A 24,848-nucleotide genomic window follows, 5' to 3' on the forward strand; every position below is an offset into this window, starting at 1 on the left:
TGTAGGTACCTCCAACTTCCAGGCAAACAGTGACGAGGAAGCGGGCGGTGCACGTGTGACTTGTCTCCGGTCGAGAGTACCTGGCTGTCGCCTATTTACGCATCATGGCTGCGGGAGAAGTCGGCTCCTGGCTGGAGAACATGACCGACTCTGGCCTTCTGGAGAGATCAACACTCTTCAACGGGTCCACCAACGTCTCAGACTTCACCCCTCCTCCGTTGAGTGTTGCAGAAGCCTCTGGGCTGCCGTACTGGCTTGTTGTGGGAGCTTTTATAACTCTGGGTATGTCGGTTACAATAGGCTTCACCGGCAACGTCTTCGTCCTGGTCGTCATTCACTACATCCTGGCACGGAGGAGGTCATGGCCAACTGTGCTGCTGCGTTACCTGGTAGGTATAGTACGAGATGAAGACGGTCAGTTAGGAAGATTAGTGGTCTTGGGTCGGACTTTGCTTTCCTTTGGGGCGTGGTCTTGTCGAGACTTTGAGACGACGATGACTTGTGATTTCTTTCTTTATGTACTTCTTCCTTCCTATATTTCTGTCATTCTTTCTAGATCTACCTCTCCATTTGTCATTCGTTTCTCTATTCTATTATTTCGGTCTTCCTATTGGGGGGGGGGGTGTTTCGGTTAGATTGGTTGGTTCCTTTTGGACGTTGGTGCATGCCAAGCTTTATTTAGTGCAATATGGTGAGCGTAGTGTCAAATTCTAGACATACATGTAATGTATAACAGACAAGAAGAGACATGACATTAGTAAACTAGTCTGCGTTGATGCTTCATCAATCAGTTCAAACCTAATGCTGACATCTTGCTATCCTCCTTCAGGCCTGGACAGACGTCTTGAATTGCTCCATCGGTCTCATTCCTCCGGTAGCAGCCTACTTCCACGATGTCTTCGCCAACAGACACATGTGTAACTTCACCGGCACTCTTCTGTACGGGCTCAGTGTCGCCTCTCAGCTGCTCGTGGCTCTCATGAGCATAGAGCGGTGCATCTCCATCATCCTGCCGTTCCTGTACGAGAAACACTTCGGGCCAGACTCCAAGATACCGACAGCCACCGTCTTCATTCTTTTCTTGTACGCAACAGTTGTATCCATGCTGCCCGTATTTGGTCTAAACAAGAACGTCATACACTACCCGTACTCTTGGTGTATGTTTAACTTTAGAGACAAGACTACGACTGGAAGGTTCGTGGTTTACCTGAATTTTGTAGTCATGTCTTTGACGATGGTGGTGGTGGTGTTGTGCAACACTGTCGTGTCCTCACACATCTGGTGCGGTTGGAGGAGGCGATCTTTCCGGTCCTCCCGACGAATCAACCCCGTAGAAGACCCCGGCCAAGAGTACGTCAGCGAGATGCATCACAGAAATAGAAGCCTGACGCCCCCGACATCTTTCATACAGAACGAAGGACCGTCTACTGTCTCATCAGTGGTGGATACAAAAGAGTCAAGAAGAGGAAGAAGACGAGCTAAGTCACAGGACAAAGAGAGACAGCTGAACCTGAGATTCACTGAGTTGACAGTTGGAGTTGCAGTGGGATTCACGTTCTGTTGGCTCTTCTTCACAGTAAGTACCATTCCCCATGTTATATTCTAATGAAGACCATATGATAACTCAACCATGTAACATGAACGACCGTATCAACGTTATGCCTCTAGCTCATGGTAGGGTACCATAATCATTATTAATTGTGGGTAAATATGATACTGGGATATGCCTGTACTTCAACTGGTAGCAAACTCACAGTTGAGCTCCTGATTCCAATTAGTTGGTATCTGGGTGACCCCGGTTCAATCCTGAGTAGGGCATCTCGGCTGGGGCTGCACCAGTCTTTCGTAGGTGACATAAGCGGGGGCACGTTAAAGGGGAAGGGCTAGCAACCCATCGCTGTAAAAATATACCCTGCTACTGAAACAGCGAGGACTGTTGCCCTAGGATCCATTAGGCACTACAAGGATCTGAACCAACGACCGAAGTGTAATACTAATGGTTGTAATAAATCTATATCTATTCCAAGTTATCGCATGTTTAGTGTCTTCAAACTTACGTTGACAAAGTAGTATGAGCGTGTTGACAAAGTAGTATGAGCGATACAGATACCAACATGTCACGTATGTGCCACGGTGTAAACATTATTTCTGCCAACAGTAGTGCACTGCACACATCGGCTGTGCCAGCCCAGGATAATACTGGATACATAATTAACCATTGATTGATTACAAAATGGGATGTCGTGACCCTGTGGCTGTGTTGTTTTGGGTGCTAATGTGAAGTACCTAAGGCTGCGAGAATCTATAGTTTTCAAGTGGGTTCAACCAACCTCCTTGGTTCAACCATGGGCTGTTAACCTTCTCCTCAGCCTTTCAAGTTTAGACCATTTTCCTGATATATATTTGATACATGGCACTGCAAAATCCGGACCCCAGTAGGTCTTAAGTGTAAATAGAGTATATGTCAGGTTTACATGGGTATGATATAAATCATTGTCGACAAAGGCAGGTACGGTAAACAATGGACGAGACATTCATGTGCACAAGAGCATACTAAATAGTAACAGAATTAGTAGTAAAGTAATACCTATGTACCAGTGGATAACCCTTATAAGCTTGAAATATTTGCTTGTTTTGCGTCGTAAATCCTTCTCCACCTATATACCGTACATATACATAAAAGTATGAGGCGTCCATTCAACTTACAAATTTGCCTCCACTGCGAATTGCACTAATGGTTAATGATGCTAGGTGACGCAGCTTGCACAGCTATTGGCTTGTCACCTCTACACATCGATCCTTATTGCTAACAAGTAAGCTCGTACAAAACTTAAGTTTAAACATAAGGCGATGGTTTAGATTATTCGTTATGATTGCTTTCAGTAGACAAACCCCTACATAGTATCATTGCAGCTGACTGGCTTTGACTGTCTCTGTGCGAAATATAGCAAAAAGTATTGCCAGGTTTCATATGTTGTGCTTTCTTATCTTTATCGTTTGAGACCACTTACAGGGGTCTTTACGACAGATATATCATGAGTTCTCCATTCTTCACAAGGTGCTCACACCTTACAAGCCATCATAAATTTCCCCACTTGTTGAGGTTTTCGTCTACAGACCCAAATATAGACATGATCAGTGGCAACGACCTCTTTATGGACCACTTGGAGTGACCATTCTGTTAACCCATCGCATCATTTCATTTTCTCAGTGGCCGTTCTCAGCAATTACAGGGATACGTCTCTTTGCTTATTCTGGACATGAAACATTGATATGCGTCACATTATAAGAGGCCACAAGCTTATTACACCATTCATCAGAATATCATGCTGCCCCCCGATACTGTAATATACACGGATGTCATAAATGATTGTTGAGTACATCCTTCCGTTACTAGGGCGAGGTCATTGAACCTTAACCTTTTTGACGTGAAGAAGAATGGAAATCACTGCACGTGGGTGAACCCGTGTTTGATGACTTGCGTCAGGAGTGACCCATTCCGTGGTCAGGGCGTTCTTTAGCTGCGCGTAAAACCGGCGGTCATTCCCTTGTCGCAATCTTTGGAGTGGCATAACAGAGCCGAGTGCGTTAGAGATGATTCATGTTATTGGCTGGGGGGTTGAACCGGCCCTGTGATAGACGTTTAGATGAAAGCGCACCAGAACAGGACATGCTAGGGGAACAACAGAACGATGATGACAGATGACGAGAAGGTTTGTCTTATTATTCTCACCCAGGAGCGACGTCTAAAAGAAACAATTGTCTTGGACCCGGGCCACAAAACCACACAGGAAAACACAGCCAGGAGGCCTAGGAGCATGGAAAGTTTGTCTCTGCGAGAATTACGCCACTGCCTGCATGTCTTGTAGACACCTGTTGAGTTCTGATAGGATGCACAAGTTTTATGGTCAAAATGTCAAGAAAGGTTGTTTGCAACTTTGTACATATTGCGACATAATTCTGCGTTATTTACCTTTGTTCTACCAATGTAAATAGGTGTATCATTACAATACAACCAGTGAGATCGAAAACAAGCAAAGAAGTAAGATATTCAAAGAAGCTATTATGTCTCCAAACACATAACCTTTATATGCAATTTCCGTCTGAATAATAACCAGGCTCTCTAGGAATGGTTCTGTTTGTACTTTTTTGTACATAACGCTTGATTGATTAAAAAATCAGCTGCAGGATTAACCTTCTTGCTATTCAAGTTGGTCATCTAACAAATGGCCCATTAGTTGGGTCCGAATAAACCTTTTACGCGGCAGGCCTACGTGCAGACTAGAAAGAAAACAGTTTTTGTACACCATGATCTTATATACACTGTGACGTATTACATTGGACACGGGGAGTCCTCCAATTACTGGCACAATGAATTTGCCTTCTTATTATTCAAAAGGTGAGGTGGGACTGATACACCTGTAAAGCTCACGTCTTATCATTACCAAAAGCCGTCTCCAATACTGCTACGCCAAAAAAACGTATTTTCAATGATTGCCTTGAACCAAGTCATTTTGAGCTGGCTTTTTACGGCCGTATAGCGGTAATGCTTGTCACCAGCAAACTTAACCTCATTCACCGTGTTCATTTTGCTGCACCTCAGGCGACAAAAAACGGTCAGACGACATGTAGCTACGTACACGGTCGAGGATGAAGACATATATGTTGAATTTCTTTAGCGATTTTAAGTGTTTGACGCAGAATCTCAAAACAGTTTCCCATGCCTTTTCACTTTGTAATGGATGTACAGTCTAACCAACTTGACAAGTGTGGCACGCCGCACGGATGATCTTTAAATTTTTACCTTTGAGTTTCATCAATCTTTCACTCTCCATGGTGGTATGTGTTATTGTTCAACCGCCTACCTGTTTGAAACATTCATATACTACGTAGGATGTGGGAAGGTCCCCAAGGGTTATATTACATAGAGGATCGCAGCATTAATATTAGTTGGTCCGTCAAACTGTATGTGCTTCACGGGATCACTATAATTTTTCTGCCTGCGTGGATGCGCCTTTGGTTCATTAGCGCTATAGAAGAACATCTGTATCAGTAAGATCAATACCATGGTCTTGGTCGCTGACGTGCGTGTGACGTTTAAAGTACACGTGACGATCGTTTTCTTAGAAGCCAGGATATTAGGATCATCTGTTGTCCAAAACCGCCATATGCTAGTAGACAATCACTCAGAACAACCTGAGGTGCTATCTGCGGAGGATACACTCGATCCTAAAACATATTTGGTTTTATTTGCATTTCTCTTGAGCCAGCGCTCAGAAGCGCACGTAGTCAACTACCGGCGTCAGCCTGCCCAAACAGAGACGGTGGCGAGGGCGAGCATACAACCACTACATTAGCGTGCAGCCATCCAGACGGCAACGCGGGACCTCTTCATCTAAGCACAACAGGCTATGACGGAAAGTATGGATTCCTACCATGCAGCAGTAACGTCGTCGGAGAACCTTGCTAACGCTACCGTCATCAACGTTTACAACAACATTACCGAGGGAATCCCGTTGGAGAACCGTCTCCGGCATCTCGCTTCTGTGACACTCTGTCTTGTGACAATAGCTGGATTCGTCCTGAATCTGCTCATACTCATCGTCATACAGAAGATCTTGGAAGACCGGATGACCATACCCAACGTTCTGGTGCGAGCCTTGTCAGTTACAGACCTGTTGAACTGCTTCCTAAGTATCACCATCCCTATCATTGCTTACTCGTATCCTTACATCCTCCATGCCCAACCGGTCTGTGACCTGTCCGCAACCTTTCTGTACGGCCTCAGCGTAGCGTCGCAGTTCATCGTAGCAGTCATGAGCATAGAACGATTTCTTGCCGTCATCTATCCGTTCAAATATCACAGTCAAATCGGACACAACCTGAAGAAGACAAGCTGTTTCGTCGTAGCCCTGACATTGTACTCGACCCTGGTGGCCCTTCTGCCCGTCTTTGGTTTAAACAAAAACGTCATCCACTATCCAAACACTTGGTGTATGTTTGACTTCCGCGACAGAAGCCCGGAAGGCAGGGTCGTTGTCTATCTCGGCTTCCTGAACATCGTCATCGCGCTAGTCGTCATCGTGGTGGCGAACGCGGCCGTCGCCTCGCGGATCAGACAGCCGAAGAGAAGACGACAGCAGTCGGTGAAGACTGTCTGCAGCATTCACAGCCAGGATGCGGAGCACAGCTGCAAGGAGACGCACATGCAGGTGCAGTTTACAAAGTTGACCGTGTCTGTAGCCGTTGGACTCACCATGTGCTGGCTTCTCTTTGCTGTGAGTAGTCAATAGAAAACAAATAACCATTTTTTCCTTTTGTTTGTCTTATGTTGTCCACCTTGTTCTAGATCTGCAAACTGACTCGTTAACATCTTCTTTTTCTCGCTCATCTGCATCTGATCTCCTCGAGTTAGTTTATTTATTACATTTGGCGAGTCTTTTAATTAAAAATTTATGGAATAGTAACCACACGGGTTGCAAATGTGATTGCTATTTTTAGGAAGCTTCATTCAAATGGTTTGTGATAACCCACCTTGCGGTAATGTGCCATTTAGGTTATACTATTTCACAAATTTGGCTATAAATCGGACTCATGATAAAACACACGATTGAAAAATTTGATTTTCAAACCACCGCTAACCTCTATAGCCTTCCGATTATAAAATCGTCCCGGTTGACGTAATGATGATGTATAGTGTGAGACAGTCAACAGCGTAAGCCGTAACCTGTTCCATATGTCTCCATTGTTTTCCTCTAACCTTCTCCATCTCAGCTTGATTATCTTACCATAACATATGTTCCATATCTTTTCATTTCTTTCCTAATTTAGGGTCATTGACCTAGTCTGGTGTACAAACCTATCAAAGCTTCAGAGTCTCTTTCGTCCTGTCCGCAAATGTTTGCGCTTAGGACGAGAGACGTGGTACCTTTCACTCAGCATGATCGATAATGGTCAAGTTGACATGAGAATTCTGCCACATCTATTTCAGTAATTTAAAAACGGAAAACATCCTCCCTAGCTATGGCCTTAAAGTCAACATGACCCTGTCAGCAATGTTTGCGAGTTAAATAAGGCAGGCTAAGAGGTTCGGCCATGACACTAGGAGGATGAATCATTTGATGCGACTGCATCTACAACAAAAACAGATATATCATGCCACGTGCCTTATGTTGACACTGTATAAACAATGTGTCCGCGTCGATCTAAACGTCTTCAATCAAGGGATGTGCTGAAATTGCCAGGGGAACGGAAGATTGTAGAGATATCGTAAGCTCCAGATTACTGTACCTTAGAGCTTGTTGTTGTACGACTTGGTACATATTACTCGGGAAATCACCCAACGTATTGGCTCCCACCTGGTCAAAATATACGGAAGCAATGTTATTCGAAAACGAGTTCCGGCAATTCGGGGTCATGAGTTAGACATGCTCTTTATCATTTAAGAAATATTCATGCTGTTTTTCTTTGGTATTCTTTAGATATAGCGGTTTCAAAACTTTTGCTACATAGCTAAAAACCAGCGAAACTCGTCTTCCTTTTATTCTACAGCTTGCTAAATTTTACCAATACCAACCCCTACTTGCAAATATAAAGTAGCCCAAGGCTCGATCGACGGTTTAAATCATAATTAGAAACATCATATATACAAACTAAACAGTTCAAAGAAGGATATGAATAGTTTTTGCCTTAATGGTAGCTCTGAGTCAATCTAAATGCAGGATACGTAATCGTTATGAAATCACCAGGAACTAAACACAGAGGGAGCCACTTATGTCATTGAACTACACAAAGCTTTCCGACATCATTACCCTGGGGTATGTGTGTGTTGTTCTTGCTAGCCTTCTACCCAGAGAAACACGATGCCTAACAAATGACTGAAATTGCTACATTACTAGAAATTTCCCAGGGTAGCTGGCATTGCAATATGCGTGTCCGAAATCCTTCCTGAATTCCCTCTACAGACCAATTATATTACACTTTCCCTGCCAAGTCTTCTGTGTCGTACTTCTATTTGGGACAAGCTTAAATCACAAAGCAGTGAGAATATGCATATGAAGGGGAAGCCTTGTCCTGTCAATGTCTACCACACTGATGTTATGTTATTTTAATCCTTTTCTTTCCCGTCCTTATAAACAAATACCCAGGGCCAGGGCTACTCAAAGTCATGGCGGTCTACAGGCTAGCTTTCTTCTTATTTGTATTCCGAATCATATCCATCGCATCCTCCAGATAAAGTTGCAAAAATTCATATCAATGCATCTTTATTCTAACTATGTACCTTCTGTCGTGTCATGGGGCAATAGCCTTTTTAAATCATTTGCTTTGTTGATAATAATGTACTTGCAATATATGCCTAAATTTCGATTTGTCTAAATGCTAGCTTTCTATTTTACAGTTATTATAGATAGGCTGGATAACTTTCTCGTTAGTTTTACGTCTGTTCCAATACATGCGACCGCTAATATCGACAAGCGACTTTTCGAGCGCTCGTCTAGTTAACCAGGACAATCATGAAAACTGGCAGCAGACCTCCAGTTAAATAGGCTTACGGACAATAGAGAGATTTCGTACACCAGAAAGGGTACATAACATGTACAAGTAGCAATAAAATCAATTGGGCAAAATAGGACACAGTTATTCATAGTACGCCAACGACAAAATCAAGATCCTTCCGGCTTTATAGTGACATTCCTGTCAACCATCAGAGGCAGCTCATTATCATAAAACTACATGTATACGACATATCGACTTCCTAATGACGCAAGATGCCGGTAATGAAACTTTACATGTCGATTAGACCAAAGGAGTAGATTTTCGCTAAGCCTTTCCGCCCTGGTTTTTGAACATAGTTTTAGCTCCAACAGCTGTCCATTATCAGCGGGTCCATAAAACCTATAACTGATAGAGCAACAGGCGGGGATGTCACGGGGGATAAAGGGCCTAATGGAAGGCATGTTTTGTTATGCCAGGCGTGTCGGAAAGCGCCCGACATTACCCCCAAAAGGGCCCAAACCACTGGGAAATGCTGCAGTCAGCGAAGATCAAAGCAGGGTTACTGTTAGAATATTTACAACTGTTATGGTTGACAGCCATTAGTGGCCTGTGTTGAAGTAAACTGGCTATACGGATGGACAAGGAAATATATGTCCGACACAATCTATATATTAGAATAGAAGGCTTGTTTCAGAGGGCCCTGGTATTTTTCGTCTGAAGTACTACATCTACAATAGTCTAGAGTAGTCTGTACCATATTGGTTTGTTCTCCAATGGTCGATTAATTTACATGCGGATATTGTCCTATATGTATACCTTCTGTAGTGCAATTATGGTTACGCTCACTTCACCAAGAGAAAGCCTAGGCCTTTATGCAGTTAGAATGATTTCCAATGAACAATACCCTTTCTTGAGTAACTATTTTTGGAATACCCATTCACCATTTTATATAGCCGAATACGTATCATTATATATATATAACGTGCGCTCGTAAAAACTGTCTCAATGATTTTTCTCTCTTTCTATGCAGTCCACGGTCGTTAAAAGTGCAAAACTTTAGACACGCTTACTTGGGGTATGTGTACGATACAATCTAACATCTACTAACATAATTCCACCAGCGTACATAATTCCGACGCCCTGTAAAGATCTAACTGGATCTCCAACTCAACATCCCCCAGTACTATGCACTCTGTGTATCTGAACTGTGCATACATTTGGGTGCTGCACTAGCGATCTCTCAAACCCACTGTTTTTCAAAGTGGCGGATTTTGTAACCCGACGGATTAATGTTAATGATGGTTACTCCCTAAATTTGGATCTAAGACCTTGTCCGTTCTTATGGATATGGAAAAAATTGTTTTATAATTAATACAAGTACCACAAAGGATCGTTCTATTAATAAAGAGTCTGTACTATATGATGTGACCGACCCGGTAAGGTTTAGGGACTTGTAATTCCTGTATGAACGTTATCGATGAGGAGTGAGAACTCAGCGGTTGCGGCAGCTGGTAAATTTCACGTTTCGTTGGTCCCTTTTGCGTTTTCCAATATTCTCTCCAGAGGAGAGGGCGATGAAGCTAATTATATCTTCGAGAGACGTATTTTATTCGCGACCACCTCTTTTGTAGAACAAGATTTGAGATGATAAGATTTAAAGGTTAACAGCAGTCTCATTGACTATAAAGATGATATGAAACGACACTGATGACCACGCACAAAGAATTAAAGCTAATCAATTACGCACCAATGACGTGCAGGCCATGGTTTCTCTTCACCTCATCAAGAAAATTTTCACACTCGATCAGTCATAGATTTTTTCCGTTTGATCACCATAATAGGGTTTTCATTAAAGAATGAATATCATCTGACTTGGCTCACTTCGCAAGGAAAACTGCCCACGTCATCTTCACGGTTTGCTAAAGTTAGTCTATGATGAACCTGACGTGGTACTGTTGATATAAGTTATAAAAACTTGAGTGCAGCGCCACGTCGTTCTTGTCTGTCCAAAAGCGAAATGATAACTTGCAAGTATTCTCAAACAAGCAAAATCTCACAGCTGCTCATGCTCAGTGCAATTTGATTGCTAACATCTTTCCAGGAGTCTAACATTTTGTGTACTTTTGTCTGCAATAATGTAGTTCTACCATTAAGGCGTTGACTTATATTCTACTATTCATGTATGTACTATTCATTATATTATTATTCATCTCATTGGCGAGCATCTTTTTGTAAATCTATCAGACCGTAGAGTATTCCGTCATAAGATGTTATGGGGAATTTTAAACCCATCCACGGGACGAAAAAAATGCAATGATGACCATGGATGGCTGACGTTTGCATATTTTTTTCATTTTAGTACTAGTATAATGAGAGAGAGAACTTTATAGCGCGACAATTGCAACAGGTACAATGTGTGGTGAAGAGGGTTTTAATGGTAGTTAACAATTATTCTGCCTGGGGACATGGCCTTAATAGTTAATACTTATATTGGCCACGAGCGATTTTCCATGCACCTTATTCCAACACCTTCACCGTGTATCTACAGTTGCACGGGTCATATTGGTTCCATCTCCTACCATCTGTACTGGTTCTTGGTAATCAATGATATCGGATCCGCCTACTCTCTTTTGTCTGTATGTAACATATCATTGAATCACCGATTTAAGGCTTCACATAATCCATACAAATGCTGTGCTGAAGTGAGGGGCAACCAAGACACGTCTGTCGAGGAGACAACGGCAGCTGATCCCAAGTAACCGATCGAATCAGACCTGCTTTTCACAAATGAATAATGCAGTTTGGCTGAATTACCCCTATTATTGGGAGGACAGACCTAAAGGGGAAAAATAGTAATCACTTGCAATTGAGCTATTCATCGTAGAAGCTATCTCAATGCAGATTCCGACCTGGAAGATTTGTTTAAATACCGTTATATGCAGGATAGCACGTGGGGTCTTGGCCCGTTGCACTTTAATATTTACAACATGCCATTATGAATACTTTTGCTACAGAAGTTCTATCCTTCACGTACCAACTCATCTTACTGTGCACGTCACGTACAGTCAAACAGTTGGTAAAGAGGTTATTATTCAGTACTCATACTTTCAAGAGAACTATGGCACTTATGTGTACGCTATGATAAGAATGCAGAAAATACCAGGACTTACGTAGAGTATAGATATCATCCTGAGCTGTTTATAAATGTTAAAGTTGAATTTTCAACCCCATACCTAGAGGTAAGTAATTCAATTTACAGCTATGTGATAAGAACAAATGAAAACCAGGTGTAGAGCTGTGATACAATCTACCCATACACAACATTACGGAACTTCGGCTATATCGCTGAAGTCAGTAGTATATCTTTTTAATATGCTGATAGATAAGAAGACATGGTTTACTGTATTTATTCCAGTTTCACAGTGACTGTTGGGCGACGATTTTCCTGTCATCATGCATGATGAATGATAAAATATGTCTATAGCCTTGTCTATAGCCTTTGAAGCTTCATAGAAATGTCCACTGGGTTTTCTGAATGCCATTATGTTGGTATCTGTCCAAGTGAAAAGAAAATGTTCTGGAAGCACTTGAAACCTCGAGCTCACGCAAAACGTCCTAATCAAAAGTTCTGTTTTGCGTTTTGTCCACGTTTTGCATGCAACGCCGTCAATCTTTGCGCTTCGCTTGGACACCGCCGTCATTCCCATAAATGAGGAGATAAATCAGTTACGTAACTCAGCTAACTGCGTGAGACTGTTGAACGCATGGTTGGAACTTAATGTGTATTTGAGGATTTATCTAGAAACACAGGTTGGGATCACCCAGCGTTAATTGCATATTGACACGGCAGGTGAATTATGTGGATATGTCGCGGGATTATCATCAAGCACCACATTTTAGTAACTAATGATGGTATATATGGAAATAGGACTTCAAGGAACATGCTGACTTCGCGTTTCTGTTAACAGTTAATTAGGAGCGAACTAGGAAGGGTACTTGTGGGAAAGAAGCAAACCATTGTACAAATGACATGGTAAAAGTGGAAAATGGAAGTTGAAAGACATTTCGTTATAGATTGAGGAAATGCATTTCTTACCCTACTAGACGTCCAGGTCAACCCTTCATAATCATAAAATGTTGTAACAGAATGTGGGTGTCATATACACTCTAATGATAACCTATTGTTTTTCATTGCTACAGATTCGGATCCTGACCAATCAGCTGGGAGTATGGATGGATGACAACATAGACTTCATCGCCGCTCGTCTGATGACGTTCAACAGCGTCATCAACCCCCTGCTCTACATCGCCATCTGTAAACCCTACCGCAAGGGATGCTGGGTCATCCTGAGAAACATCGTCCACTACCTGACGTGTACTAGTGTGAAGAAGTTGGACATGACACTTGCCGAGGCAGTCGCCTGAAGTATAAAGACATTTTCCGTTGAAATAAAAGGTCGTCTGAGTTGGCATATGATATACTTAATATTTTACCACCATCCAACACGAAAGAAATATGACCGGTGGCAGGTATCGACTTCAGGGCACCTTTGACACACTCCTGACGTCACAAATCCCGAAGGTCATTGCGCGTGCGGAACGTGGGTCAAATTCCTGATGCAGACCGATAGATACGGCCGAACATTAGGTGATCATCTTTATTTTGCGTTGGATAAAGGTAAAACGTCAAGTATTCTGCTATAGATTTTGTGACCAAATGTTCCGTAGTTTAATACTAGTAGTTCTGGTAGACTCTACTTTCAAACTTCAGGGACAAAGCTATCACAAAGATTGAAACGGGTAAGAGCTGTTCTTTAAGAAAGGTAAGGATGATAAAAGACTCTACCGGAAAACATATCAGAGAAGTTCAGGGTAAACAAAGTTCAACTGTGAATTCTAAAAATATCACACTTAACTTGATATTGCGTGATATTTTCCTAATCAAATGAAAATACATAATATACACAAGTATATAAGACAAACCACTTGAAGCTGGTAATGGATTGTTTATACAATCTTATGAGATAAACATGTATATTGTGCTAAGATAGAATATGATGTTTGCAATAGTGCAGTTATTGTAAACGATCAATATGAAATGTAATGTTGTTGTATCTTATGTGTACCTATGGTCTAATTATGAACATTAACGTTTTGTACAACTAACAAAAAATAAGCTTTGGAATGAATTGGATCTTTGACTAGGTTCAGACACTTTTTACATTTCTTCCTCTAAATGCATACTTATAACGAATGGCATTAGAATGTAACATCAACTACATTACTGTATAAAATAAACACAAGACTTTGTTCATACCTTAATACTTAACCAGACTTACTACATGTGCCATTCAGGGAAACTGTGAATTGAATTGAATTGTGTAAAACTGTTCTTGGTGGAAGATATATTTGTGACTGTAAAAATTACTCAAGACAATGTGTACAGGAATACTTTATTGGTTGTTAATAAAGATATTATAACTAGAATACTAGTAATCTTGTTTAGTATATTTGTCCAGCAAACTTCTTTCCTCTTAGCAGTACAGTATCATGGCCAATACCTCCACATGTATCAGAAACTAGTCCAACTATTAGGTTAAACACCAAGGGTTCCCAAAGTCTGGACACATTCATATATAAAGTAATAGATAAGTAAGTCTGAACACCCTTGGCATGTGGATTGATGTCCCTTTCCCACCAAAGGACCATGAAAGGTGGCTGTGGCATCACAAACAGTGCCTGTACATTGTGACCAGTGCAGTATGACATCACTATGGCTATAATCACTGGGGCAAGCTTGTGCCAAAGCCATAACCAATGCCTGTATATCAAGGAAGGCCCGTTGAGAAACGTCTTCTTTACATGGCATGGTAAGCCAGGGCAAAAGAAATTCTGATATATTTGTTACTTCACGTACTGTATATACTCAAGTCCTACCTCCACCTCAATATATTTGAATAGATTTTCTTTTAAGTCTTATCCCAAAGTCCTGGATACATAATAACATTTGACATGTTGTTCTGACAATAACATCAATATTTAACACAGAACATTTCACTGAATCATTGTAAGAGTACATCACCAGAAACTTAATTTGCCTGTATCTGTAAAATAGTCCAGTATTTCACTGTTCATAATTTCCATGTGGCACAAAGTACAACTCCCAGCAAGTTCTTTCTCTGCAGATGACAATTTGATGATTGCCCAGTAGGCCATTTCATTTAACCCTTCATGCTTAGTGAGCTTTATAGGGGGCTAAAAGACGGGGCATTTGTGCCAAGTGCCTCTTGTAATCTTGTGCTTAAGATTTCTTGAATATATCTAAAATGGCCCCACTTAACTTCCAGATAGGAAAAAGATTGAGCAGCTTGTTTTCCACTGATTACTGCCCAGACAGTGTCTATAGAACCTGATTGATGACCAAAGCACCGTCACAAGTGTTCAACATCCTTTCATCCTTGTAATCTCCACCAAATTCAAGCTCGTATTATTTGTCTATGGAGCTAATGAACCATGCACTGATGCTTAGCCACAGTTAATTTCAAAAACAGGCTGTCAGCAGAGAAACATTTCTGGGAAAGATGCCAGCAGTACAATCTGGGGTATAGTGGTGCATCAGGACTATTCAGCAGATACATGTAACTTTCCTCTTTTGAAATGTTAAAGTCACAAGTCCTGCTGACTCAGGCATAGTACAATAGTCAATCCATGCATTCCTGACCATATACATTCTTTAACCACACATTTGTAGTTGCCCAATGGAATGAAGCTTTTAACCGCCTCAGTGCAATCTCATAACCAGTACAAATGTGGCACCAAAAAGGCCATCTTGAAGATGATTTGAAAGTAGCTATTACATGGCCATCTTGAAGGAGCTGATTTGAAAGTAGCTATACATGTAAAGACTTTATTTTCAGCAGTGAGATTTCTATGTTTTGTTTTGGAAAAAGTCAGCTTGGGTGTTTTTACGAGCATTGGTTACTTCCAGTGCAACAGAGAAATCATTGCATTGAAGTTTGAACCCAAAAAGATGTGAGTAAGACCTTTAGGTAATTATAACTGCAGTTATGTCTGCTGTATTGGCAAGTTATGTTTTGGACTTGGCTCTAAGTTGGTTACCAATTGCATCTTTATTCAAGATGTGATATTCAATCTTGACAAGATGAGTAAGAGCCCATCAAAAACTAAGTATAACATGTAACAGCCACTTCAAAATCATCTGCCACATTCCTTCAACAAGCAGAAACACCTGTTCAAGTAGCAAGACTGTAAAAAGGAAAACATGACCTCTGACCTGCTAAATGGACTACCTGCACTGATCTTTGCCCTCATCTCCTCTCAGGTACAGAAATCAATGTAAAACCCAGTCTAGCTGTACATGCAAGTCGCACATACTTGTAATCCTATCATACTTCTATGCCACCTTTTAACATTTCACCATTGATGAAGGATATCTTTGAGGTAAATGTTTAATGCAAGAGCTCCATAAGTTAACCTCTGTGGCCTCCATTAACAATGGACTGGGAGTCCAGGATAAAAGAACGTGAAACCCAACCTCAACCCTGCTGACCTGTACGGTACTTGATCAGTAGCCAAGCACAGCCAGAGATGGGAGCTCCAAGGTCCTTCTTTCAGTGAGAATGCTGGGCATTAGTGATAAGTGTTGGGTAATGGTGAGGGGAACAGTATGGCTTAAACAGGATGGAGAATAAAGTTAATCCCCAGTTGAGGTCTAAACTTTCTACTGGAATAACATAATTAGTCTATAGATTAATGTCAAAAGTCAATTGGAAAGTACATATAATACCAATGAGATATAGAGGATTCTATATCTCTCTCATCTAGCAAAGATATGAGAATATATACTTTAGATATATATATCATCAATAGTATTATATAGATGAGAATGCATCGGATTAAAGTGATGAATGAAGGTTATGGAAAGTTGTCCACATTTTTGTACATGTATGGCCAGTGTGGTTTGGGCCGAACACAAAAATTGGACGTTGATGATTTATTGGTACAGTATAGCACCAAATGTGTATTGAAATGTGGTTAAACTGGCAGTTAAAAAGTGTTAAAGGTCATGGAGTTGTGATAAGTTGCGAAAGCACCATCATTGATATGGCTACTGTTCAACACTTTAAAGGAGTGTAAAGTACACCAGTTGGGACTAACTAACTTAATCTAACTGATAAATGATTTGATGTATTACATGTATATAGCTACCTTCTTGCTCTCCTGAAATTCTAAGTTTGTGTGTCTATCATCTAACAGTGTCTTTCTTGAAGTGTTCTTGTAAATATTGTAATCTTTAAGATACCAGGTCTTGTAAGCAGGCAGACTAATTTTCTATGGCCATCCACTTGGACATCATAAGAGTAGTAAGATGTATAACATCTATATTGTCAAAGATTATAGTCAAACACTGGACCAATATATATCATTATGTCTGAAGAAATCCAACAAATTTTACATTATCGAGATGTTAAGTCAAGGATTATACTTGATATGGATATCTGGTTGTATTCATGACTTTAAGTATGTGCTGAGACTGTGAATTTAGTTGATAGTTACACATGTATCATGATTTATCACTGACCAGTAACTAAGAGGGTTGTTGATTTCAGAGGGACTAGAACTGGAAAAAGAACTACATGTATACTGAGCACATACTTATAAACAAGCAAATATTTGTTTTCACTTCACTCCAGATAATGTGTCTACCTGAAGTCAATACATGTAGTATGCAAGACTTAGTACAAACCTGTAAGCAGTCAATGATATTTGCTGAGAACATTGCAAAAAACACAACAAGATTTCCATAGTGAATTCAATTTACTCCATGCCTCATTCTGCAAACTTTGTGGGATTTCTCAAACCTTTGTCACCAAAATAATATGCTTTAAATCTACACTTTATAAACCAAAACAACACATATATAGCAGGTTACATCAACGGTAGGGTCTAAACATACAACTCTAGCCTGTTTTGGCTATTGTTCTTCACTTTCTAGGTTTGGCTAGCTTCTGCAGATGCTGCGTATACTTTTCCTAAGATGAACCTGTCTCTGAGAAGTTTGAAGAGGACGTAGTAGTTGACGAACAGCATGAGTGAGACGGAGAGGATGTGGTCCCACTTGTAGACTGTGAAGAGGAGGAGGAACAGCTGGTAACACACCACGGTGATCTCCAGCAGGGCCAGGCAGTTCAGCAGGCATAGGGGGTTACTGAACAGCATCTGCACAACAGGAGGGACATGAAGAAACATCATCAATGTTCATCCTCGTTAACAGGTAGACCAAGAAAAGTTTATTCTCCAGAAGTGCTTGTCATTCATTGCTGGGAGAAGTATGATGGTGAAGAAACATAATGGTGATGTGATGCAAGAGCTTTTTAAAGCTTATACTGCGTAAGATTTGGTGACAAAACTTCTACGAGGAGACCTGAACATTGTCAAGGTCTTCCTTTATACCAAATATTCATACTATCAATATTTTAAGTAACTTTTCGGTACATTTCTGTTATTATTAAGTGTGAGTGATTGTCTCTGGTATTTATACAAAGAGCGCAAAATCACCCACACCAAGGTTTTCTAATTTTTAGGTGGTGCCAATAAATACAAGCAAGAGGGGTGTAAACAAACTGGATATGATCAGAAAAATATTTTTATGACACGATGACATTGCTTAGTCACTCCTTGAATACTGTAAATGCTGATACTGTATGTGATGTGAAATCTTAACCGAGAACTCAAAACCACCCCAAACACTCCATTTTCTCCCTACTGCGAAATTAAATCCCCACGAACATTTCTGCATTTACAGTATCTTCAGATGAATACTTACGTAGAACCTGGTGTGTGAAGCATCTGACGGGATGGCTACATTTTGTGGTCCGACAGCCTTAAACAGGTTTCTGTTGTGTCTAATAAGAACCCCACATGGCCACGTGGTTAGTTCTGTCCATCTGTGAAGACCAATCAAAAACAGGTTAATCAAGGACTGTTCCATTTTGAGTATCTGTGGTGGGGTGATCCAGGAAAGAAAGGAAAATTTTGTTGTGTGGGATTTATAAATCAAACCTGGAGGGTGATATACATGTGTCATTTGGCTATGAGTAGTATCATGAAACAGTTCAAGGCATACATGGGTGATACAAGCTTAGCCTTGTTTGGGACAGCATTCTTCTTTTTGCAGCGTCACCTAGCAGAAACAGTAAGTATTGCACTTAGGAAGGTAGCAGAAGGACTAAATTTAAAGCAGAAAAAATTGGCATGTCCCTTTAGTTATGCTACTACATGTATATTATCCATCTTATGTACTAACGTGATGCAACTATTCATGGACATATAGTACATGTCAGTATCTGTATCTGTATCTGTATAGCGGGTATGACTGCCCTTCAGCGTAACACACCGGCTTCCATCATCATTTAAGTATAAGGATAACTCACTCACTCTCACTCACTCTCTCCCATAGCTTAGTTAGCCATAGGGGCAGCATAGCATTCAGTAAGGATAAGATGATGTTATAACATGTCCTCACGTGTGTTGGGGTGTGTTTGTGTATCCGTCCACTTTTTGCCACTTGCCGAGGTGCATGGCGCATCTGTGCAGCGTGTCGCAGTAGGAGGGGGGAATGTACTGTGCCATCAGCATCACGAACGTGTTGATCCACACAAACAGGATGTGCTGACACGACCACCACACGTCGTAATGGAGGTATTTCTGGGGAAAACGTTACCAAAATTGTAAAAGCTATGCCTGCACATGCACTATGAAGGAATGGAAGTACATGTATGCCTACTTAAATTCTTCTTTGTTTCTATCCAAAAATAAGGTAGCATGTCATGAGGGAGACCATCATTGCTGCATCTCACAAACTATTTAAAGATAGTACAGAGCACATGGTGTGCAAATATCTAATCTTTACACCATGCATTACTTATGAATGGTACAGGAGAAGGAGGAGATCTTTATACACAAGTAACTGACACACAAATACCAATCTACACAATAGTGACACTTTGCGTGTCTTTATCAAGTATGTTATCTATTCTTTATCTATTTAGTTTTCAAACTTGCCTTAAATTATAAAATTCAGTCATCCTTGTGTTACTTGTCTGCAATGTTATTTCTAGTGTATCTAGATGTTCATGTATGTACCAACCTGTCACTAAATAAACCAATGTCAAATGCACTTTCTGTTAGTTACTTAATATTTTTTCTACAAGCAAGACTTTGTACATATGCAGACACTGCCACAGTATGTAACAAAAATTAGTGCGTGTTCACTTACTTGTACAAAACAGACTGGGATAAATCCGACATAGTAAGCACAGAGCATGGAGTTGAAGAGGATCTCCTTTATTCTGTTGTTAAAATCTGCTTTCATGACCTCGACCTGGAAGGGATAGAACATGAAAACTTAATGCTTAAAATACCAAATGCAACTAAATACAAACACTACATTGACATCAACATATGATATGGAAGTACATGTGTGGAAGGAACAGCTTTTCCAGAAAAACATGAATGTTACCAAGTAGCTATAAAATCCTAGTCTTCATTGACTACATAGTCATTTGTACAGTCACATACATGTCATACAAAATTTTTGTCTTGCAATTCTCGGCAAGGCTGTGACAGAACCAACCATTGAGAACAATCAAATTCTGTTAAAAAACAGGAGAATTTTGTGTGGTACATTGATGACTGTCCCTAGATTGTCCACAATTTGATATCATTAACCTATAGCACAATGTATGTAACAAGGACTTTAGAACCATCTTACAAATGCTCTGCCTATCTTTCAAATACTCTGACTATCGCTCTTTGTTATTTGTTGGTGTCATTCATACCTCATCCCGTATAGACTGCGGACATAGCAGACACTGGTGCTGGGGGAAGTCTGGCCACAGGTGTCCTTTTATCAACTGGCTGGCATCCCGACTGACGGCTCTGCTGTCCTCTCGGTGTCTGCTTTCTCCGTTCGACTTTGCCGTGGACTGGGGGTTCGCGTACGCTTGTGTCGCCTGGTTGTCTTCGTTGTTTAAGTACATCTGATCATTTCCAATTCCATATAAAAGGAGGTATATTCCAAATCTGGAGGAGGGAGCATATTGTTAGAACTGATCAATTGCTAGCCAGAAATCAAAAGTTTCATACATTTTTTGTACCTGAGAAGACCATTAGTTAACCTTTAGCACACTGATGTAGCTGTTTGGTACCCAATGGCCAGAACATCATATGCTGGTACGTGTGGTGAGCAACATTTCACATAGATCTCATTCTTTTCAGCCAATCACCACACATGTACAGCTTTTCAGGTCAGCCGAGGTCATGACCTCTAACCTCTGGTACTTTTTCAGGTCAACCAAGGTCAACCTCTAACCCCTGGTACTTACGGATAACAGAGGAACAGCAGGTTGAGTATGGAGTTGTTGCTGTACAGGGGCAGCAGTGTCCAGGTCAGCGACCCCAGCAGGGTCAGCAGCAGCACGACCTTGATGGGCTGTACGATCCAGAAGGTCACGGTGTTGTAGCCGTACGACACAAAGGCCTAGGAAGGAAGTTACAAATGAGACAAATAAGTACAGCATGTCCTGCACCTAAAAATGGTTTGAAACTATAAAGTCATTAGATATTGTTCACATTGTATGTGGACCTCAAGTAGCCTTATCTTTCTTTTAGCATTTATGTACATGTATATTATGTACATGTTCATTCAACTCAACTCAAGATTGGCCCATAACTTCCACAGCAATACATGTATGTTGCAATACATGTATGTGGCATATGTTGCATGCAGTCCCTCTATGTGCATACAGTACATGTACTGGCTACTACATGGCATACACAAAAGTAGAATACAGTCTTACAGCAATTTTGAATTATGAAATACAATATCAATGAACAGTACTTGCAACAAACTTCATACATGTATGACAGATATTACATAAAGACACTGAATTTGGAAAACCTAAGCATGTGCATTTGGCATCTTGCAAGTTCCAATATTGTACATACACAAGTTTGATTACATGGCTAAAGATTTCCCAAATTCCTGGTGTCTTCACGAATTAAAAGTTACTAATTTTACATGGAAAGTTACATTAAAAACTAAACATTAGTGCCCATTTTCATTGAGCACGTTCATGCATACAGAAAACAGAAGCAGGTTCAGTACCGCACGAGCCTGGTCCACACACAAACGGACGCATGAGAAGGGAGGAAAAATACAGACAGCATATAAGGCTGCAAACAAGCCTGACACATAGACACATCTGGAAAGTTTACAACATGTACAGTAATAAATGGAAAGGCATTTCTTCACAAGGCAGTTAGTAAGTAAGTAAGCAAAGACAATGCACAAAGAGCTTATACAGTCATAACTTATGACTGCAGCATTTTGCAAGCAAAAGCAACATCACTGACACACTTTGAAAATACAATTGTGTTTCAACAGTACAAAAGTCAAATTTATACATATACAAATGTAGGACTTATGTACTCCATACAGTGAGTATCAAATTATAGTTTGTTATCAGTATTAAGGCCACAATGCTTTAGAACAAGAAGCGTCTCAGTGTTCTCTTGGCCCCACCTCTGTGAAGAACTTCCACACCAGTCTCCTGGCCAGGATCACACAGATGAACACAACAAGATGGATGTCAATCAGGTAGAAGTTCTGAGGACAACAAAGAACACAAGCTATGATGAGTATGAGCTAGTATGAGACATTTATTGGACAATAATTTTCATCAAAAACATATCATGTCTGTATGACCTTCATACAAAATGTACTAAGGCTATAATATAGTATAATTGATTTTTGTCACTAAGAATGTGTGCTATGAAGTATGATGCAAAATAGTGCTGTAACACTATTGTTGTAATTAAAGGATTTTTTGTCTGTCTCTTTGTCTTTCTGCAATGCAGTTTCTGTATGTTCTGCACAGGGTACTTACCCCTGAGGGGATGATGTCTGCTATCTCTAATTGGCTTATTTATCAAATGAGTACATGTACCACTTAAAAGTGCAGTAACTTAAAACTGCTACCAACAAGACACGATCCTTAAGAATGGTATTTTTATTAACTACATGTAACACCATGTCTAGTAGTACACGTAGTATCCGGTATTTGATACCTACACCTAGATATACTACAGTACCAATTTTGAGCTCACCAGTGCAGTGTTGGTTGCTGCAAATGGCATCCACCACACCGTCTTGTAGATGTTGACATACTGCAGGAATAGTGCCAGGAGCAGGTAGATCAGGAGGATGGACTCAAACACGATGTTGTTCTCCATCGGGATGTCGGGGAACGGCGTGTGCTTGATGGGTATAATCGTGATCAGGGCTGCAAGAGGAGGGCTCGTTGGGCTGTGGCCACCCCCGTTCCTGCAATGGAATAACTATAATGAATGCCATGTGATCAATGGAGCTGTTCATTGCTATAGGTTGGGCTACACCATTGAAAAAGCTGAGGGGAGTCAGGAACACACTTTTTTTATGAAAGTCCCTTGTAAATGTATATTTCTGCAACCCCTTCCCCTTATTAGTTTACGCAGAGAAGTGCAGAAAAGCCAACTGCAGCATTTCTGGAAGTTTGGCAGGCCATATCGTTATTTCTGGAATTTGATCAAAGCGGAAGTTCGAAAGTTGGCCTGGGGTCAGACTGTCTGAAGAAGGAAGGAAATGCTCAAGATAAGAGCCATTCTGTACAGTCTGCAGGATGCATACAATTACATGTCACCTTACATACATAGTTCTAAAACGCTAACATCAAGTAATGAAGTATCTACTGTAAATGCAGAAATGTTTGCAGTGGTTTTCCCAGTATTGAAGCTCTTTGCCGCAAAATTTTTTGGCCTCCTACCCCATTGTCTATTATTATTTCAAACATACAGTAATCTCAAATCCACCGTAAACACTGACTCCATTTCCTACCTGCCGCGAAATTAAACCATGCGAACTTAAATGCATTTACAGTAATACATTTCTTAGAACGGTACCCTTAGAACTAATTGCTCTAGTCGTGTAACACAAACTCCACTGTCCAAGGTTTTACGTTATGGCCCCTCCTCGCAATGGGGACGGCGCCAGATGTTGGCCCGGCCACTTGATGATTAAATCAAGCTATACTTGCTACTTGCTCAATCTCAAACATTATGCTTTGAGTTGACTGAAAAGAGAGAACTGCTGAGCTCTCGTGTAGTGTTTATTATATGTTACATCCTTCATTCATCCACTGGATGTTATCTTAGCATCTACAGCTGTCACATCATCTATCAACGTTAGTTGTGACTGATAAATGGCAAACCTTTTACCTAGTCCCATCCTCATGCCTGATGGCAAACAGGATCCTTTTTATTATGAACACTTCAGATTTGTCAAATTATGTCACTTGATAACATCATGTTTACAAAACAGTTCGAATAATGTCCTTGGAATAATCTAGTATATGGTCTACCTTCTGACAAAAATACATGTTTTGTGTTAAACCAAGATAAAACATTTACGTTACACAAGATCATTATATCATATATGTAATGATATCCCCAAGGATATAATGGTCGGCTTGTTGGTCTACATGTACTAGTACCTTCAAATCTTATCAACACAGTAAATTATGTATGCTGATGGTAAACAACTTCTGCTTTCACTTTCTGTGAAACCTGTAGACATGGATGGAGTGATATGGAATGACGAAAAGCTGTGATTGTGTCTCAACTAAAGAAATTCATTGAAGTAGAACCCCTTGACACTCCTAAAAAATCAGTGCATCAAAAAAATCTGTCACGGTTTGGTGATTTGTTTATCTTTCAGTATAAATTTGAAGTAAAAGACAACATAGAAACAGAGGAAGTAAAATCGTAACAACAGGGTGAAACGATCGGTGATAGGAACAACGAATTCAGAAATGTATCACGACGTTCTCTGCATTCTCTACAACATCTAAGGACCAGGAAGGAATGAGAAGGAAATGCTAAGAAAAGATGAAGACGACAACAAACCAACCTTGCCCGCAACGTGGCAGTCTGGGAGGGGCTAATACTTTGAACCGGTATAGTGGACCGGCTCAGCTGCTGCCGCGACAGACCTCTACGACCGCCGGGCATCCCACGTCGTCGCCGGAGCTGAATTGTTCTGGAAAGCTGGGCGAGTTGGGAGAAATAAGGTGTTTTTCTCCTGAGGTCTGACTATTCAGCGCCAATGACGGCCATTTTGGCTGAAGCACCATGGGACTGGTCCAAGCGCCATCTATCGGTTTCAGTACAAACTGTAGTTTTTTTGGCAACGGATTCGGAGCGACAGGATTTATAGGGCTATACATGAGGGCGCC

The 24,848-nt window shown here is 40.8% G+C and overlaps 2 protein-coding genes across 3 annotated transcripts; one reads left to right on the plus strand and one right to left on the minus strand.

The window, feature by feature from the left end:
• Positions 1 to 10: 10 nt before the first annotated feature.
• On the plus strand, positions 11 to 13,983 carry LOC136431683 (prostaglandin E2 receptor EP4 subtype-like). 2 transcript variants are annotated; one of them, XM_066422947.1, is made up of 3 exons: positions 11 to 389; positions 830 to 1,576; positions 12,697 to 13,983. In XM_066422947.1, the coding sequence occupies exons 1-3, from the start codon at positions 105 to 107 to the stop codon at positions 12,919 to 12,921; spliced, it is 1,257 nt and encodes a 418-aa protein (XP_066279044.1). In that variant the 5' UTR covers positions 11 to 104; the 3' UTR covers positions 12,922 to 13,983. The 2 variants fall into 2 exon arrangements, with proteins under 2 accessions (XP_066279044.1, XP_066279045.1); XM_066422948.1 differs by lacking the exons at positions 11 to 389; positions 830 to 1,576 and adding an exon at positions 4,919 to 6,278.
• LOC136431667 (transmembrane protein 39A-A-like) lies at positions 13,933 to 24,763 on the minus strand. Its single transcript, XM_066422946.1, has 9 exons — positions 24,524 to 24,763; positions 22,687 to 22,903; positions 22,103 to 22,186; positions 20,904 to 21,058; positions 20,358 to 20,601; positions 19,796 to 19,900; positions 19,043 to 19,224; positions 18,344 to 18,464; positions 13,933 to 17,736 (listed from the first exon to the last, which is right to left on the minus strand). The coding sequence occupies exons 1-9, from the start codon at positions 24,622 to 24,624 to the stop codon at positions 17,509 to 17,511; spliced, it is 1,437 nt and encodes a 478-aa protein (XP_066279043.1). The 5' UTR covers positions 24,625 to 24,763; the 3' UTR covers positions 13,933 to 17,508.
• Between the last annotated feature and the right edge of the window lie 85 nt (positions 24,764 to 24,848).

This window comes from Branchiostoma lanceolatum, chromosome 1, assembly GCF_035083965.1.
Source record: "Branchiostoma lanceolatum isolate klBraLanc5 chromosome 1, klBraLanc5.hap2, whole genome shotgun sequence".
Classification (NCBI taxonomy): Eukaryota; Metazoa; Chordata; class Leptocardii; order Amphioxiformes; family Branchiostomatidae; genus Branchiostoma; species Branchiostoma lanceolatum.

Bases quoted from the DNA above. Each gene is read 5' to 3' on its own strand.
- LOC136431683 (XM_066422947.1), top strand. From the start codon at position 105: ATGGCTGCGGGAGAAGTCGGCTCCTGGCTGGAGAACATGACCGACTCT. The intron at 390-829 runs GTAGGTATAGTA...ATCCTCCTTCAG, and splicing joins CTGTGCTGCTGCGTTACCTG to GCCTGGACAGACGTCTTGAA. The intron at 1,577-12,696 runs GTAAGTACCATT...TCATTGCTACAG, and splicing joins TCTGTTGGCTCTTCTTCACA to ATTCGGATCCTGACCAATCA.
- LOC136431667 (XM_066422946.1), bottom strand. From the start codon at position 24,624: ATGCCCGGCGGTCGTAGAGGTCTGTCGCGGCAGCAGCTGAGCCGGTCC. The intron at 22,187-22,686 runs GTGAGCTCAAAA...TGTTGTCCTCAG, and splicing joins CAGCAACCAACACTGCACTG to AACTTCTACCTGATTGACAT. The intron at 19,225-19,795 runs GTAAGTGAACAC...CGTTTTCCCCAG, and splicing joins TCCCAGTCTGTTTTGTACAA to AAATACCTCCATTACGACGT.